The sequence below is a fragment of the Lathyrus oleraceus genome, chromosome 1 (assembly GCF_024323335.1).
Source record: "Lathyrus oleraceus cultivar Zhongwan6 chromosome 1, CAAS_Psat_ZW6_1.0, whole genome shotgun sequence".
Classification (NCBI taxonomy): domain Eukaryota; kingdom Viridiplantae; phylum Streptophyta; class Magnoliopsida; order Fabales; family Fabaceae; genus Lathyrus; species Lathyrus oleraceus.
The window spans coordinates 424,149,207-424,165,522 of record NC_066579.1 but is presented as its reverse complement, the minus strand read 5'-3'; the positions used below and the strand labels follow the sequence as shown (position 1 = coordinate 424,165,522).

General features: G+C 32.9%; 2 protein-coding genes across 2 annotated transcripts; one reads left to right on the top strand and one right to left on the bottom strand.

Moving 5' to 3' along the window:
- Positions 1–475: 475 nt before the first annotated feature.
- On the top strand, positions 476–3,617 carry LOC127078844 (protein FAR1-RELATED SEQUENCE 7). Its single transcript, XM_051019268.1, has 2 exons — positions 476–734; positions 989–3,617. Exon 2 carries the CDS (start codon positions 1,076–1,078, stop codon positions 3,359–3,361), a length of 2,286 nt encoding a protein of 761 aa, XP_050875225.1. The 5' UTR covers positions 476–734; positions 989–1,075; the 3' UTR covers positions 3,362–3,617.
- A 2,188-nt stretch (positions 3,618–5,805) lies between these two features.
- Positions 5,806–7,473, bottom strand: LOC127078837 (F-box/kelch-repeat protein At3g23880). Its single transcript, XM_051019262.1, has one exon. The coding sequence runs from the start codon at positions 7,240–7,242 to the stop codon at positions 6,136–6,138; it is 1,107 nt and encodes a 368-aa protein (XP_050875219.1). The 5' UTR covers positions 7,243–7,473; the 3' UTR covers positions 5,806–6,135.
- Between the last annotated feature and the right edge of the window lie 8,843 nt (positions 7,474–16,316).

The following is a 16,316-nucleotide window of genomic DNA, read 5'->3' as shown; positions in this document are numbered from 1 at the left end:
ATGTATGATTTAATTCATAATTCACTATATCCCCTTTTCATTTAAAAACTGACTTGAGCGTTGGAATGTTAATTTGACAAGTCCATCTCGCGCAACTGCACCATAGTAACTTGCACCACCACATCAAAGATCTTCATTGACAATTCTAATTTACGAAACAAAACAAAACTCATATTTCTATTGGGTTTTCTAAAAGTCCAATATCACCTAAAAAGTCGAATTTGACCAAACATCCAAAGAAAAATCAAACATTTTCATACATATACATTCAAAATAATTACAAACATTTCTTAATTTAATACCAAATTTATTGTAAAATTCTTAAAAATCCAATAGAAATACAAGAAAAACAAAAAAGAATGAATTATTTGTGAACATCAATCCAAAATTCACATGACCATAGTTTTAATAAATCCGAAAAAGTGAATTTAATTTTACATTTTTATATCAAGAGTAATATAGTCTTTTAGTTGAAACTTGAAAGTGTGGGGTGCCCGGTGCCACCATAGATGTGTCATTCCTCTCCTATGATTAACAATATTTTATTTGTCGGGTTTATCGAAATTAGGGAAAGGGTTTCCGGATCCCAATACGGGTTCTACCTATATGTCTAATTACCACCATTGTTGTCGCCTAAACTCAATCTGAAGAAACCATTTTTACTTTCGAATCCCCAATTCAACTCGTTCTCTCTATTCCGTTTTCAATCCAATTCATCAATGTTCCAATTCGAGGTAATTTTTCTATTGCTAAAACCCTAATTATTTCGATTGTTGACTTTCTCAGTCGCTTTGTTTCGATTTCTTCAATTGCTTCATTTTGTTTTCTTGCTTCGAAACCCTAATCATTCCGTGGTAATTAATTCCCCCTTAGATGATGATATTTTTATGATCGAATTAAAGAGATAGTGATAATTAATTTTGTTATTTAAAGTCATTAGTAGTTGTGTTGAATTTTGCACCTTAACTTTCCATTGTGAATTTTTCAGAATTTGAAGAAACAAGTGTAATCTTCTTAGCGTGTGGAATGTGCTTTTGTTTGCTTTGAAAACGGTAGGGTAGCAAAATTTGGGATCATGATTGTAAAGGAGCATGCTGTTGGGACTGAACTGGTAATGAGTAATGTCATTGGGGAGGAGGAAATTGATTTTTCTTGTGATCCATACGTAGGGTTGGAGTTTTTCCATGCGGATGATGCGCTTAGGTATTATATATCATACGCTACTCGAATGGGATTTAAAGTTCGTATTGGTCAGCTTTATCGATCCAGGACTAATGGATCGGTTTCTTCTCGAAGATTTGTGTGCTCGAAGGAGGGACATCAGCTCAGCTCAAGAACTGGCTGTCCAGCATTCATAAGGGTGCAGTTAAATGATTCTGGAAAGTGGGTTGTTGATCATTTTCACAAGGAGCATAACCACAACCTTGAAAATGAAAGTGAAAATTTCGCTCCATCATTGCAGCCAATAGCTTCTGCCACCGTTGATTCTTCAACTGGAATCACTCGCAGGCCAAGGAAGAAATTGCTTGAAGTAGCCAATGGTGAACCTATTTGTCCCTTTGGTGTTATTAATTTCAAGCGTCTGAGAAAAGAAGAACTTGAAGGACAGGCCAGGATCGAACCACATGTGGGTCAAGAGTTCAGTAGCCCTGTTGAAGCCTACCAATTTTATCACGCCCATGCAGCATATAAGGGTTTTAGAATTCGAAATGGTCAATTGTTCCGTTCTAAAAATGACGGGGGTATTACATCACGACGCTTTGTGTGTTCAAAAGAAGGGTTCCAGCACCCTTCAAGAGTTGGTTGTAAGGCCTATTTAAGGATTAAGAGACAGCCATCAGGAAAGTGGGTAGTCGACCGTCTTGAAAAAGATCATAATCATGACCTGAGCCCTGAAAAGGAACATAGGACAGCAAGTCTTCCTGCTTCTAATATTTTAACTGAGGAGGTAAACACTGAATTGGTGAACAGCGATATATTTAGGATAGATAACTACCCTGTCCTGAGAGGGGGTAGACAAAATCACATCAGAAGTGATTGGTATAACATGCTTTTAGAGTATTTTCAATCAAGACAAGCTGAAGATACAGGTTTCTTTTATGCCATGGAAGTTGATAATGGCAATTGCATGAGCATATTCTGGGCGGATGGCAGATCTAGATACTCATGTAGTCAGTTTGGCGATGTCCTCGTTGTAGACACATCGTATAGAAAGAGCCTCTCTATGGTACCATTTGCTACCCTTGTGGGGGTTAATCACCACAAACAACCTGTCCTTCTTGGATGTGCTCTAATTGCCGATGAATCTGAAGAGTCATTCACTTGGCTGTTACAGACATGGCTAAGAGCAATGTGTGGTCGGCAGCCTCTCTCAGTAATAGCTGATCAAGACGTTTCAATCCAGAGAGCAGTAGCAAAAGTATTTCCAGTAACCCATCACCGCTTTTCATTGTGGCAAATTAATGCAAAGGAACAAGAGCTTGCAGGTCTGATGGGTCATGGATTCACAAAAGATTATGAAAAGTGTGTTTACCAGAGCCAGACAGTTGATGAATTTGACACCGCGTGGAATGCTCTACTCATCAAATATGGATTGAAGGACAATTCTTGGCTAAAAGAAATGTACGAGAAACGTGCATCCTGGGTTCCGTTCTATATAAAGAGCACATTTTCTGCTGGAATTCCTTTGAAAGAAAGCATGGAATCATTCTTTGGTGCACTTGTAAATGGTCAAACACCTCTCCCAGAGTTCATTCAACGGTACGAAAGAGGTCTTGAGCGACGTCGTGAAGAAGAAAGAAAAGAGGATTTTAACACTTCTAATTTTCAAACCTTTTTGCAAACAAAAGAACCTGTAGAAGAACAGTGTAGAAGGCTTTACACTCTTGCAATATTCAAAGTATTTCAAAAAGAGCTTTTGCAGTGCTATAGTTATCTTGGGTTTAAAATCTACGAAGAAGGGCCCCTTAGCAGATATTTGGTGCGCAAGTGTGGAAATGAGGATACGGAGAAGCATGTAGTTACATTCAATGCATCCAATATTGATATTAATTGTAGCTGTCAGATGTTTGAATATGAAGGTGTTCTTTGTAGACATGTGTTGAGGGTTTTCCAAATACTGGAATTAAGAGAAGTTCCTTCGCGCTACATCCTACACCGCTGGACCAGAAATGCTGAGGATGGTGTTTTTCCTGACATAGAATCATGGAGTAGCTCCCAGGAGCTAAAAAGTTTGATGCTATGGAGTCTAAGAGAAACGGCATCTAAATACATAGATGCTGGCGCATCATCCATTGAAAAGTATAAACTTGCCTATGAGATTTTGCGTGAGGGTGGGAGAAAGCTTTGCTGGCACAGGTGAATAGTTCCAAGTTCTGTGAGGTTGTACAAAGTTGCACACTTAACTTTTTAGCTTAAGTTGTTCATTTATAGTACCATCTTTTATCCATCTTAGTAGTTCTACACTTTCGTGTTAAGTAATGTGTTGTTAAGATTATCCTTTACAGCAGCTACAGTACACTCAAGTTGTTGGAGGCCCAATTTTGTTCATATTGCTGGTATTGACCTTTGCCATCATAATTTACATCTTAGGAGTGAAATAGGTTTCACCTTAATTATATACTGCATCTGCATCTGTCAATTGATTCAACTATGTTGCTTTGTGTTCATCATCTTAAAATTTTGAATGGTTTATCTTCCAATGAGCGAGTAACACATGCTGTTTATGTTGGTAACAAGCAAAACAGTCAAAAGCAATGTTTTTATGAAAGAAAAAGAAACCAGAGTAGCTGTTATATCCTTATTGTGCCAATTGGAGAGGATAAGTGTTTTCAGTCTTTGAAAATTAGATTGATGTAGACATAAAGCGGTCCCTCTGTTTCAGCCGCTGATCAGCAAACCACATATTCACATGAATTTCAAAACCATGATTATCTTAGTTGTTTGTGAAAATACTGTCTTTTTCCAATTGGAATGAATAGAATAGGATTATCCTAGTTCTTGTGAATTTGCTTGTACCACATCTATAGTTGGTTTATTTAACCTGTTATTTTAATAGACACAATGTACTTTTACCTTGTGATTGTGTGTTTATACTTAATAACTATAATGAACGGCTTTGGCTTTTAATTTGTATTTTAAAAATGTCTCAATATTTGGCCTTAAAAAATGTCTCGGTGGAAATGAGAATGTTTACTTAGGGCTACATCCAAAATGTGTTATTCCAACTCTTGAGAGCAAAGTTTGTAGCATTCTGTTTTGCTTAATAGGAGCTGTTTGGGAGTTGAGTTTTGGAAGAAAGGATAAGATAATGTTTATTTTTAAAATTTTAAATTAGTCTTAAAATGATGATCGAAATATTTATATATCATCTGTCACATTAGTCCTCCAATTTTTATTTTATTTTAAATATACTAAGATATTCACTTAGTCTTCTAAAATATTCTCTTAAAAAATCTTTTTAAACTCAACACAAATCGGATGACAATGAGTAGGGTTTGAACAAGAGTACTATAATGCTTGTCCTCGGCGTGAATGTCAATATCTAGGGTTTGAACAAGAGTACTATAATTCTTGTCTTCGGCGTGAATGTCAATATCTTGTCTTCGGCGTGAATGTCAATATCTGTAAATGTATCTTATGAGTATGTACCTATATCCGTTCCGGTTATCCGTATTTATATTAATCCGTATTTATATTAAAAATAAATCGATTAATTATGAAATAGTTGAATTATAAAATAAATAAATATTTTACATTAAAATGTATGGTATTTTATCTAATATTTTTAAAAAATTGATACATACATTTTTAGATAATATAAATGATGATATATAAAATATATATTGCATCCATACCCGCACTTATTTATTTTATTGAATATTTATTTATGTTCATGTCTAAATCTATTTTGTGGAGTTTAAATAGTGGATATTTGTGGAGTTTAAATAGTGGATATTTTTTTCGGACAGAAAGAATGAAACCACTTCAAGTTTAACGTGGGCTAAATATGTTGTAGCTGTTGTTTCAAACAGAGGCAAAATCAAATCAATTTTAATTTAACGTAGTCAAGTATAGAATAAAAAGTCAATTTAAATTTAATGTAATCAAGCATCTAATAAGCTACAAAAATGCAGTACCCTTTTTACATTATTGTATATGCTTCAAAGTTAATATATTCTGTTCGTTGCCATTTTTCATATCTACTGAAGAAGCCACAAATCTGCTTCCAGTTTTGTGCTAGAGAACCAGATTCTCCAGCTTTTTACTTTATTCAGTTCTTGCTTCAAGCATTGTGCTCTCTTATATAAAGGATGCAAAAGGATTTAATATCTAGTTGCAATGAGTTATGGAAATTTCCTCCTTTTATCCTTTACCAACAGAATATGCCCTGTTTCTCAAATGCAGTTAATTACCTATCATTTCAACTTGAGAATATTCCATATTATTTTTTTCTTTCCAAAATGCAATGGAATCGAAGATTATTATGTTAAAAATTATGCTTACTTACAATAATACTAGAAAGCATATACTTATCACCTACCACTTATAAAACACATGGTTCTATAATAGCACTAATGACCATTTTAGTACCGTTTTCAATCAGATTCAAACTCGTTTTTGAGTCTTAAAACTATCAATAATGACCATTTTAGTACCGTATTCAATGAGATTCAAACTCATAGTAACACTAAAGACTATCACTAATGACTATTTTACAATGATTTACTATGAGTTTCAAACTCAGTAATATACAAAGCTAATCTTTTAGCATTGAGCTAAGATTTCAAATTAGTAGTGTCTATATTTGCATGAAAATATTAGATTTATACAAATTAATCACAACAACATAATCATCCCAAATATCAACAAGTACATGAAGCTCTATGTTTTTATCTAATACTATCTTTGTGTCCATAACATAATTCAACACAAGCACACAACTAAGCTTCATCAAATACTCACACCATCTATATACATTGCTTTGCCTCCAAGTTCTTTATATACATATTATACATCCAATAATGACATAGTACTACATAAACAGAAACAAAAACCCAGAAATATTTCAAATACTGGACATCATTTTATTCTTCCTTGTACTTCAGTTCCATAGCTAGCACAAGCACATCAACCTTAATCCTTCATTGGTGAAACCAAACTTTCAACATAAACCTCTGCATCAAACCAACCCTTCCCACCTTCAATCCTAGGATACCTAAATGAATGGTCTCTTGGATTATACACAATCAAATCAAACTCAAACATCAACAACACTTCACCATTCTCTGAAATACAATAAGGCCCTGAATATGAAAAATCCTCAGGATTAGGCAAATAAGGAACTGTCACCAATTTAATCCAAGACTCTCTCACACCATAATCCTTCATCAACCAAACAACAAAATCACTCTTTTTGTAATCATAGTTCATGCAAAGACAACCCTTAAGAACACTCAAACTAGGAGTTGAACACTCTTCCTTTTCATAATCAGGTGGAAGAACTTCCCTATAAGTTTCCTTCTCCAAATCCAAAGAAACAATGATCCACAGAGAACTTGAACCATGTGAGTAATTAGAAGCCCAATTGAGAGTACCACTCACAAATTTCCCAGATGAATTTTGATAAGGTGAAACACCATGAGGGAAATCATGAATCTTCCTCCAAGAATTAGTATTCATACTAAAAATCTTAACTTTAGATTCACTGAAAAACTCATTAGGATCACAAAAAACAGCAACAACCTTGTAATCTTCATTGACATGATCATAACCAAGACCAAAAGAAGTGTAACAACCGGGTCTCCAATTATTCCCTAAAGGTGGTGACTTTTTAGAAACCCTAATAGAAGGGTTCCAAAGAAGAACACAATCACCTTTTATAGCAAAACAGAGGAACCCATTACAGGAACCAACAATACCATCATGTCGAAACTTGTTTTTCACAGGGTAGTTAAGGATTTCAGAAACCGTTGATGGGTTATTGAAAAGAGAGGTAATGGAACAAGATTTGAGATGAAATTCAGCTGTTGTAGCACTCAAGATGATTCTATGATGGGTTGTGAAGTGAGTGTTGTATGTTGAAAAGTGAAGTTGCTTTTTTGTGAAGTAAGGGTTGGAAATTATGTGTAACCATGATTTGCATACACACTTGAAACGTAAAAGAGATTTGATTGGAAGTTTTGTGAGGATTTCGAGAATGAGTTCTTCAGGGAGAAAGGGTAATGGAAGTGGCGGTGTCATAGGTAGTGGCGGTGAGTGATAGAGAAGAGAGTGTGAGTTTGAGTGTTGAGAGGTTCATTCATGTGGTTGTTGATGAATGATACTAGTATATAGATATATATATATAGTAGTGAAAGTGAAGATGAAGATGAAGATGAAGATGATGAAAAATAGATTGATATGGTTTCATATGATGATTATGATTATTATAAATAAAATGAAAATGTGAATGTTGGAGACATGGTAAAGTGACACGTGGAAGTTATGGTAAGACAATAGTGTGTGAGATAAAAAAAGAGGAAGAAAAAGAAAAGAATCTAACTGACATATGATGATCCAATCAACCAACAAAGCTTGTCTTTTACTTGAGAAAATATGTAACCTTTTTTTCAAATAAGTAAGAAGTTTAACTTGTTTAAATGCTTTTTGGTTTTTGCTTAATTGTTCGTTTTGTATAAATGCATTGTATAGAGAAACTTGTCTACAAAGCATTTTGATTTGGTGAATTAATTAAGCATACATTTTTACTGCAATTTGATTGTAGTTTTTTTTTATAAAATATGCTTTTCATAAAATATGTTATGACTACTTATCTTATATGATATCAAATTGTAATAAAGTTGTGTGCTTAATTAATTCATCAAAGTAACTTTGGTGAAAGTCATCTATTAAGAATATTTTGAGAATGCTTTTAGCTTTTAAAAATATCAACTGTGTTGTTTTATCTCATTGATAAAGAAGTTTATAAAGTCATTAAACTTGTTTGAAGTGATTTTTATGAATTCAAATACACTTTTTTTTTTCTTTTTGAAAAAAGATAAAGCGAATGTGATGTTCTTTTTACTCACGATAATAGTACATCTCTTCAATATCTTCTTAGTTAATGATATATATTTTTTGTTGAGGTGTCTTCCTCTCAAATTTAAGGTTATTAAGAATTATCTTTGAAAGTTGAAATTTGATTTTTCTTCTGAATAGATGTCAAACATAATGTGTCAGACAATGTGTATGATAAGATCAATATAGTAAAAAATAAAATGTAGATGAAGTAAATAAGACACAATACATTTTTAATCCAGTTCGGTGCAATGTCACCTATGTATGGAGGATATTAACCTAAGAAAGGAAATTCATTCTTAATAGTAAAAATACAATTTGGTCTTAGATGAACTCTTCTAGTTCAATGCCTTTTTTTCTTAATAGTACCTACGAATCCTTAAATATGATATCTCTCTCACTTTCTCTTAACCACTATTCCTAGTGTTGGAACGATTATACAATAGTTCGAATGATGAAACTATTATAACTCAAAAACAAACTTTATTCCTTTGTAAAAGGATGATTCAAATTAATAGAGTTTTACACACGAAAACACAAGACTCAACAACTATAGAATGTCTTGCAATGTCTCTCAAGGTCCGAGTCTTCTGTATGGAAAACTTAGCAAAATATCTAGCCGCACTAGGTGTTAGAGTTTCAGACTGCCTGCGGCTGAAGAAACAAAAAAAGAGCAACTTGAATATATGATTTAATTTGATTTGCAATCTATCATAAATTAAAGGGTTAAATATACAACACCCCTTACAATATACGAGAGTTTCGCTTTACCCCTATAATATATATATATATATATATATATATATATATATATATATATATATATATATATATATATATATATATATATATATATATATATATATATATATATTTGGATCCCCCTTAAATATATTCCCCCCCTAAGCGTACAATTTGGATACTAAATATGGGGGTAAACAAACAAAAAAGTATTACAGGGGGTGATTTTTGCGCTTTGGGGGCAAAAGACACATAATTTTAACATTTCAAGAGGGGGGGGGGGCAATTTTTTTATAGGGGGTAAATCGAATTTCGCTAACATTGCAGGGGTATCGTATGTTTAACCCTAAATTAAATCTCTATCAATCTGATTTGGCCTTAATAATCGATCTTTAGAGGACTCTTTCCTTAATCCCCAAAATGCATAAACAATCACCAAATAAGGAAACAAATCAAGCGCGAAATTATGCTAGTGCGAAGCTGGCTTCTGAGGTAGAATGTTCCATAATGTGTGGGATATCTTGTTCCACATCCTTGCCTTCTGTTTTGAGCACACAGAGATCAAATGTCTCAATTTAATGTCATGGTATCTCACACTACACGTTATCTATCAAAATATGTCAATTACCTGCAACCGAAAGATGAGAACAATCTTCATGACATGTTATAGAAAAACATTAGAGAGCAACGATAAACAAACAATTCAAAACCACTTTATAAGATCTACAAAACTAGCATACCACCATATCAGATTACCATAAAATAAGTCTTTCATTTCTAAATTTAATCAATTTTGTTTGTTCTCCCCTATTTTCTTCAAAATGGGCAAGGGGAAGAATCAACCATTATAAGAACCAAAAACACAATCCTGAGTGTTGGAACAATTACAACATAGTTTGAATGATAAAATTATTATAAGTTTACAACTCAAAAACAAACTTTATTCATTTGTATAAGAATGATTCAAATGAATAGAGTTTCACAAGTTAAACACACAAAAACACAGACTCAACAACTACAAAATGCCTTGCAATGTTCTCAAGGTCCAAGTCTTCTATATGGGTAACTTTTTCTTAAATAGCAAAACATCCAACTGCATTAGGCGTTAGGGTTTGAGACTACTTGCGGTTGAAGAAATAACAAAAATCGCAACTTAAATACACGATTTAATTTGATTTTCAATCTATATAAAAAATTAAATCTCTATCAATTTGATTTGGTGTTAATAACCAATCTTTAGAGGACTCTTTCCTTATTCCCCAAAGTGCATAACAATCACCAAATAAGGAAACAAACAAGGCGCGAGAATCTGATATTTCACAGCTGGCTTCTGAGGTAGAATGTTCCACAATGTGTGGGATATCTTGTTCCACATCTTTGCCTTATGTTTTGAGCGAATAAAGATCAAATATATTAACACAATGTCATGATATCTTGAATTACATGTTGTCTATAAAAATGTGTCAATCGTCTGTAATAACAAAAGTTATGGGACACTTCTAATCAAAAGATCCATTTTAACAAGTTCATGGTCTTTTTCTCCAATAATATTGAAAATGTTCATGCCATTCAACCCAATTCTTAGTTAGGTATTTCTCATACTACATATATTGGAATTTATTTTGTGCTCATGCTACATTAGTGTATTTTTAAAAACACACATTTCTTCATGTTTGATAAATGAGAAACAAACTTTCTAGTTGGAATCTTTTTTTTTATGGCAGGTCAAACTCTCTTAATCTTTCCTCATGAGTATTCCTAGTTACATGCTCTAAATATCTTGTATTCATATTTTTATTTTTGAGAAAGCTGAATATATCTGCCGTAACTTCATTTGGAGAAATAATCACGACTATAGAAAACGCCAAGTGGCATCATGAGATGTAAGCTTAAAATTGAGCAAGTACTTATTTTTTCATAAATTAGTATTTTGTTTGTCTCTTACGAATGATAGAGCTTTCTCGATCAAGTAATATTTGAATATTTGAGCTATAATTCTACATATTTCTATAATCTTTATAGAGTTTTCCCTCTTTCTTAGAGTTGGAATGATCTTAAGGGAATCTGAGTCTTTCTTTGGAAGTTGAGTCATGATAAGGTACTAACTAATGAGTAAAAAAGTATAGAAATATGACATATGATGCAACATGCATTAGGTGCAATAACTATGACGAGTCTATTATACATGCTATTCGTGATTGTAAAGGTGTTTGTGATTACCGAGACCCTTATATTAGTAGTGATTATTGAAGCTCATTTTCGAGTCTTGGTATGTATGATTGGCTTCATACATTAGCGGTGGTAATTTAATTTGGCCTATTTTCTTTCGAGTTACCATTTGTAAATTGTTGAAGGATAAAAGATCCTTCATATTTGATAGTAAATTTAGTTTTGGATTGTTCTTCATCATCAAGTCTATCGGCAACTTAACCTTATCTTTTGTGATAAGCTGGAGTTTTTTTTTCTATTTACATTGACTCGATGATGAAAAAGTTGCATATTGCTAAGAATCTTTCTCTATAATATGCTTTTAAGCTTAACGTTGATTGGTTTCACACCTCCCACAATAATTCCTCTTCTCGTGGAGCTCTCATAAGAAACTCCATTGATCGTTATAACAAAGGTTTTTATGTAGGAATTTAGATACTTATAGAACAATTTCAAGAATCTTATTCTTTATGTCTAATCCTAGGATCATCATGCATGTATCAATATGAATCATACTAAGTATAAAACATTATATACCTTTGATGCGTGAATCCACAAAAGTGCTAACTTTCAATGGAGATCTTTGAGAACGTCAAACGTTGTTCCTCTAGTGTTGGTCAACGAGCAACAACCGGATCACCACATAGGCTAGTACAGAAGGATGGAACAAGTTTTTCTCCTTACTTTTATGGCTAGGGAAAATCGAAGGATGGGAGGAAGAGAAGGCAAGGAGACACTCTCAAAAATCTGAATTTATCTCTTTGAATAATGATGATAGAATAATGAATATTTCTCATGTAGCCTCTATATTATATAGGGTTAAATGAAGGAGGATTGATTAAGCCCATAATGTCATACACTATGTGACTTAATAAGCCCTTTTAATGTCATGTCTTCCAATCCATAACCTCCCAATTTCTGTTCCAATCCACAACCTCCCAATTTAATCCTTATGTTACCATTTGTGTGACCTCATAGGACCCAATAATATTAGTAGTTGGTGAAATATCTTTGTCCAATAAAACTTAATTGGCTTCTAGCAAAGCATTATGATCACCTAATATTATTGAATATTTTATCTCCATAAATTGTCAAATTATATTTAGATTAATACACTTGATCGAAGGAAAAAATCCATAAATCACCACTTGTCTGAGAATAAGTGTGTGATATTAAAATTCCTTAATTAACTCAATGACAAACTTGATGATATTATGACATTCAATATCACCCATATCATCCTCCAAGTCATTTATTGAAATTTGAGTTTGAGTTGTTGAAACAAATGATTAACTCCTTAATCCATTTGAGCAACACCATGCATTTTCATGATCTCACTATTTAGGAGGCCCGAGACACCAATCCTAACCTTTTTAAGGACTTATCCAATCTTGTATGAAATTTTGTTCTAAGGGGACAAATGTTAGACCAGATGCCTAAGCCAACATTTTTAACATCTTAAACTAGAATTTGACAGATTATAGAAAACAAGATGATCAATCATAACACAATAAAGAACATAAGAGGATTGTTAAACCAGTTCAATGCAACATCACCCACATCTGAGGGGTTTCCAACCCAAGAAAGGAAATCCACCACTAAATAGAATTAGTACAAATTGTCTTAGATGAGAAACCCCTTGTACAATACATATTTTTTTTTAATTCTACCAATGTCTTTCTATTTAGGACTCCTCCTAAATATGAAAATACCTCCTAATTTCACTCAATCACTAACCCTAGTGATCAATACAATAATCATAATATTGAATGTTTAATTACAACTCAACTAACAAATCAAACTTAATGCCTTTGGATATGAATGCAGGCGCTAGAGTGGTGCACAAATAATAACACAAACAAAATACTCAAAATAGAAACCTTAGCACAAAGATCTTCAATACTTACCCACACTTAAAACGTTAGTTTGTGTCTCCTTAAATACCAATGCAACTTCTGGGATTTTCTCCAATGAACATTTGATTTGAGATCACATCCATATTTGTAGAGGATTCTATTTTGATTTGATTTTCAAAAACATCCAACAAAAAGATTTGATTTGTTTTGATTCAAATTTAAATCTCCTATTAAATAAATTTGATCTTATACATTCTGCCAAACAAATCTAATTAACATATTGCTAAAATATAGCAACAAATCTTGTTGCACGCATCCAAAAAATACGCTATGAACAACAACAACATTGGCAAGCTGACAAGGACCATATTTTGCACACATGCTGGAACATCGTGTCTCAAATATGTACTTTCTTCACTAAAACATCTTACACACTCCATGTTGTTTTTCATAATAGAACCAATAAAAAATAACACCATTGTATAACCAAAACTCCCACTTAATTCTTGGCAACTCCGACCATTGCCTTTATAGCCTCACTTTATGGCACAATGTTTTGTTGTGTAAAAAATATACCAACCCTCAAATGATAACAATGTCATACTCATGTCTAACGAATCCACTAAATATAATAATAAATTCTCAAAACAATTTTGGTGAATTCTTAGTGGGTCTATTCGGTGTGTATCAACTATAAATGCTTAATTAATTGACTAGACAACTCCATGCCTCCATAGCCCATGAAACTACGCTATCAATCAACTTACAATCTAGTCCATGAAATTGAATCATTTATGCCCGACTTAATGATTATAACTAGGGACTAAAGTATGTTATAACACATGTTCACTGGATAGGGTTTCATTTGTCAAATCACATATTTGACAAGCCTATCAAACATTATAGATACTTTGGACATATCATTCAATACTAAACCAGGATTAAATAAGATCATTGATGGTGTGAAAAACGCAAGAAAATGGGGGGTGAGGGTGGGGGAGTGAATTGGGTTTTTAAAATAAAAGCTTTTTACAAACTCAGAAACTCGCTACTCTAATCCACCCACTAAGGTGATTTCTCCTTATTCACAAGGGCTTAATCCACTATAATCAAACAGATTACAGAAATCATAAAAAACAACTTTCTTTGTCTTCTCAAGGATCCGACTACAACTTAGTCTCCTTAAGGAAATCACAAAGAACAACTTTCTTTGTCTCCTCAAGGATCCGACTATAGCCTAGTCTCCTTAAGGAAATCAAACAAACAAGTCTGAATACAGATTTTTATGTTACAAGTTGCTTCTACACAAGCAGATTTTACACAAAATGAAATGCAAACACTTAAAGACACGTAAGCACAACTTGAGAGCTTTTTCACATAGAAAACAGTCTTGTAAATTATTGTAGCAGCTTTCTTCCAGTCTCTAAGTCCTACTTATATAGCATAAGAAAGAGACCGTTGGAGGGAAATTTAGAGATACCAAAATAGCAGTTGTCCACTAACGGATTAGTGACAAGTGTAAAGAATAGTATTGTCGTTCGCCCATGTTTTCAGGAGTGGAAGGAATATTTCTGATCTGTACCATGTACTATTTAATCACGTATCCACTTTGATATTATCTTCAAATTAATTGGCTTCTAATGAGAAGTTGATGAAGCATGAAGAGAAGAAACACAAAGCTGGAATCAAAATCTTCAGTCAGAACTGTAGAGGTAAAATTTTGAGATTAAGTTATTGATTAACTTAACTCACAAAGCAAGAGTCGCCATCACGCTTTTATTATTTCCAAAGGAAAGAGAAAAAGAATGAACAAAATCCAAAGAAGTTTTAAAAACTAATAAAAACTAAGATAAGGGTCTAGGGGTTGGTTATGCAAAGAGAATGTATTATCACCCTAAACATCTATAGTATTCTATAGGAATGTCTTTGAAAATCTGTGCATTTTGGCTTTAAAATGGTGTTGTTTGCAAAATATTGTGGAGATGAGAAAATAAATGTTTTTTTAATAATTTTTGTATTTGCCAAGACTTTTTGAGCCTCATGCCTACGTACCAACAAAGTACAATGGAGAATCAAAATCTCGTAGTTCGTGGTAAAAATAACAAAGATGTTTATTTTGATTCATTTTCAATGAAAGGATATTTTGTCATTTTAAGAAGAACACTCGACTAGTCACCCACAAGTAGGAGAACTCTGCATCATCACGGAGAGGGGCTCCAACTTGGATAAAGATCAACAAATATGCCACTAGCTTTCTTAGATGGAAAAGAATTATCATCAATACTATGGGGATGGGAGAATTATATTTCAACTATGGAAATGACTCACGCCTAAACTTTGAGAAAAAAAGTTTTAAAAGAAAAAGTGCACAAAGGGCGCAAAATAGTTTGAATGAATTATATATATTTTTAGTCTTTTTAAATTGGTTTGAATATGCTTGAGATGTATTAGCATTTGTTAAGAAAAATATTTTGAAAATCACTTGATAAAAGTCAAGATTTATTGAGAAAGTGATTCAAGTTTGAAAACAAGAATATTTTTTAAAAGAAGAGAGAAGATTTTGAAAATTAAAGAAGAGGAGGAGATGGAGAGACTATCCTAGGATATAAATTAAAAGCTAGGGAGGAAAGATCTAACCAAGAGATAACAAACTTTATGACATAAATTAGGCAAAAATTCTCTCCTTTGGATTAAGCCTCAAGCAAGCCAAATAAGCAAAGAATAAACCATGTATAGATGAAACCAAAGTAACAAAGCCAAGTCTTTAAAAGAAGTCCAAAGTCAAAGGTACCAGATGAATCCTAAGGTCTCAAATCATAAACTACCAAAGCAAGGGTCAAGATCCTAGGTCTAAGTCTATAACTCCACAATCATGCCAATGATAGTAACCTCAAATCCATGAATCAAGATGACCAAATTTTTATGGGGTTTTATTTTATTAATGTATTTAAAGGAAAAAAGAAGTCCAAAAGGACAAAGGAAAAAAAAACATAAACATAAACAAAGGTCCAAGTGGATAAAGAGCAAATAGCATAAGCACAAACAATATGATATGAGATGCTAAAATAAAAGCATAAAGTAAATGACAAAAATAAAGAGCATAAGATAAATGACATTAAAAGAAAATCATTATAATAACATGTTATTAAGTGGTGTTAGTAATCAAATATAATTTGTCATTTTTGGGAGAACACTTAACTATTCACCAACAAGTATGAAAATATGGACCTTTACATCACTATGAGAAGGACTTCAACTTGGATAAAATCAACAAGTATGTCACTAGCTCTCTTAAGTGAAAAGGAAACAATATTTTTCACACAATACCATGGGGAGTAGGAGACTTACAATCTCACTTATGAAAATGACTTGCTTTCCAATTCGGGACAAATTAGCGTTATGTTAATCAATCATAATTTGACTTATATAGAAGTCACAACTATCTAAGGTCGG

Coding starts and splice junctions, on each gene's coding strand:
- LOC127078844 (XM_051019268.1), top strand. CDS start 1,076: ATGATTGTAAAGGAGCATGCTGTTGGGACTGAACTGGTAATGAGTAAT.
- LOC127078837 (XM_051019262.1), bottom strand. CDS start 7,242: ATGACACCGCCACTTCCATTACCCTTTCTCCCTGAAGAACTCATTCTC.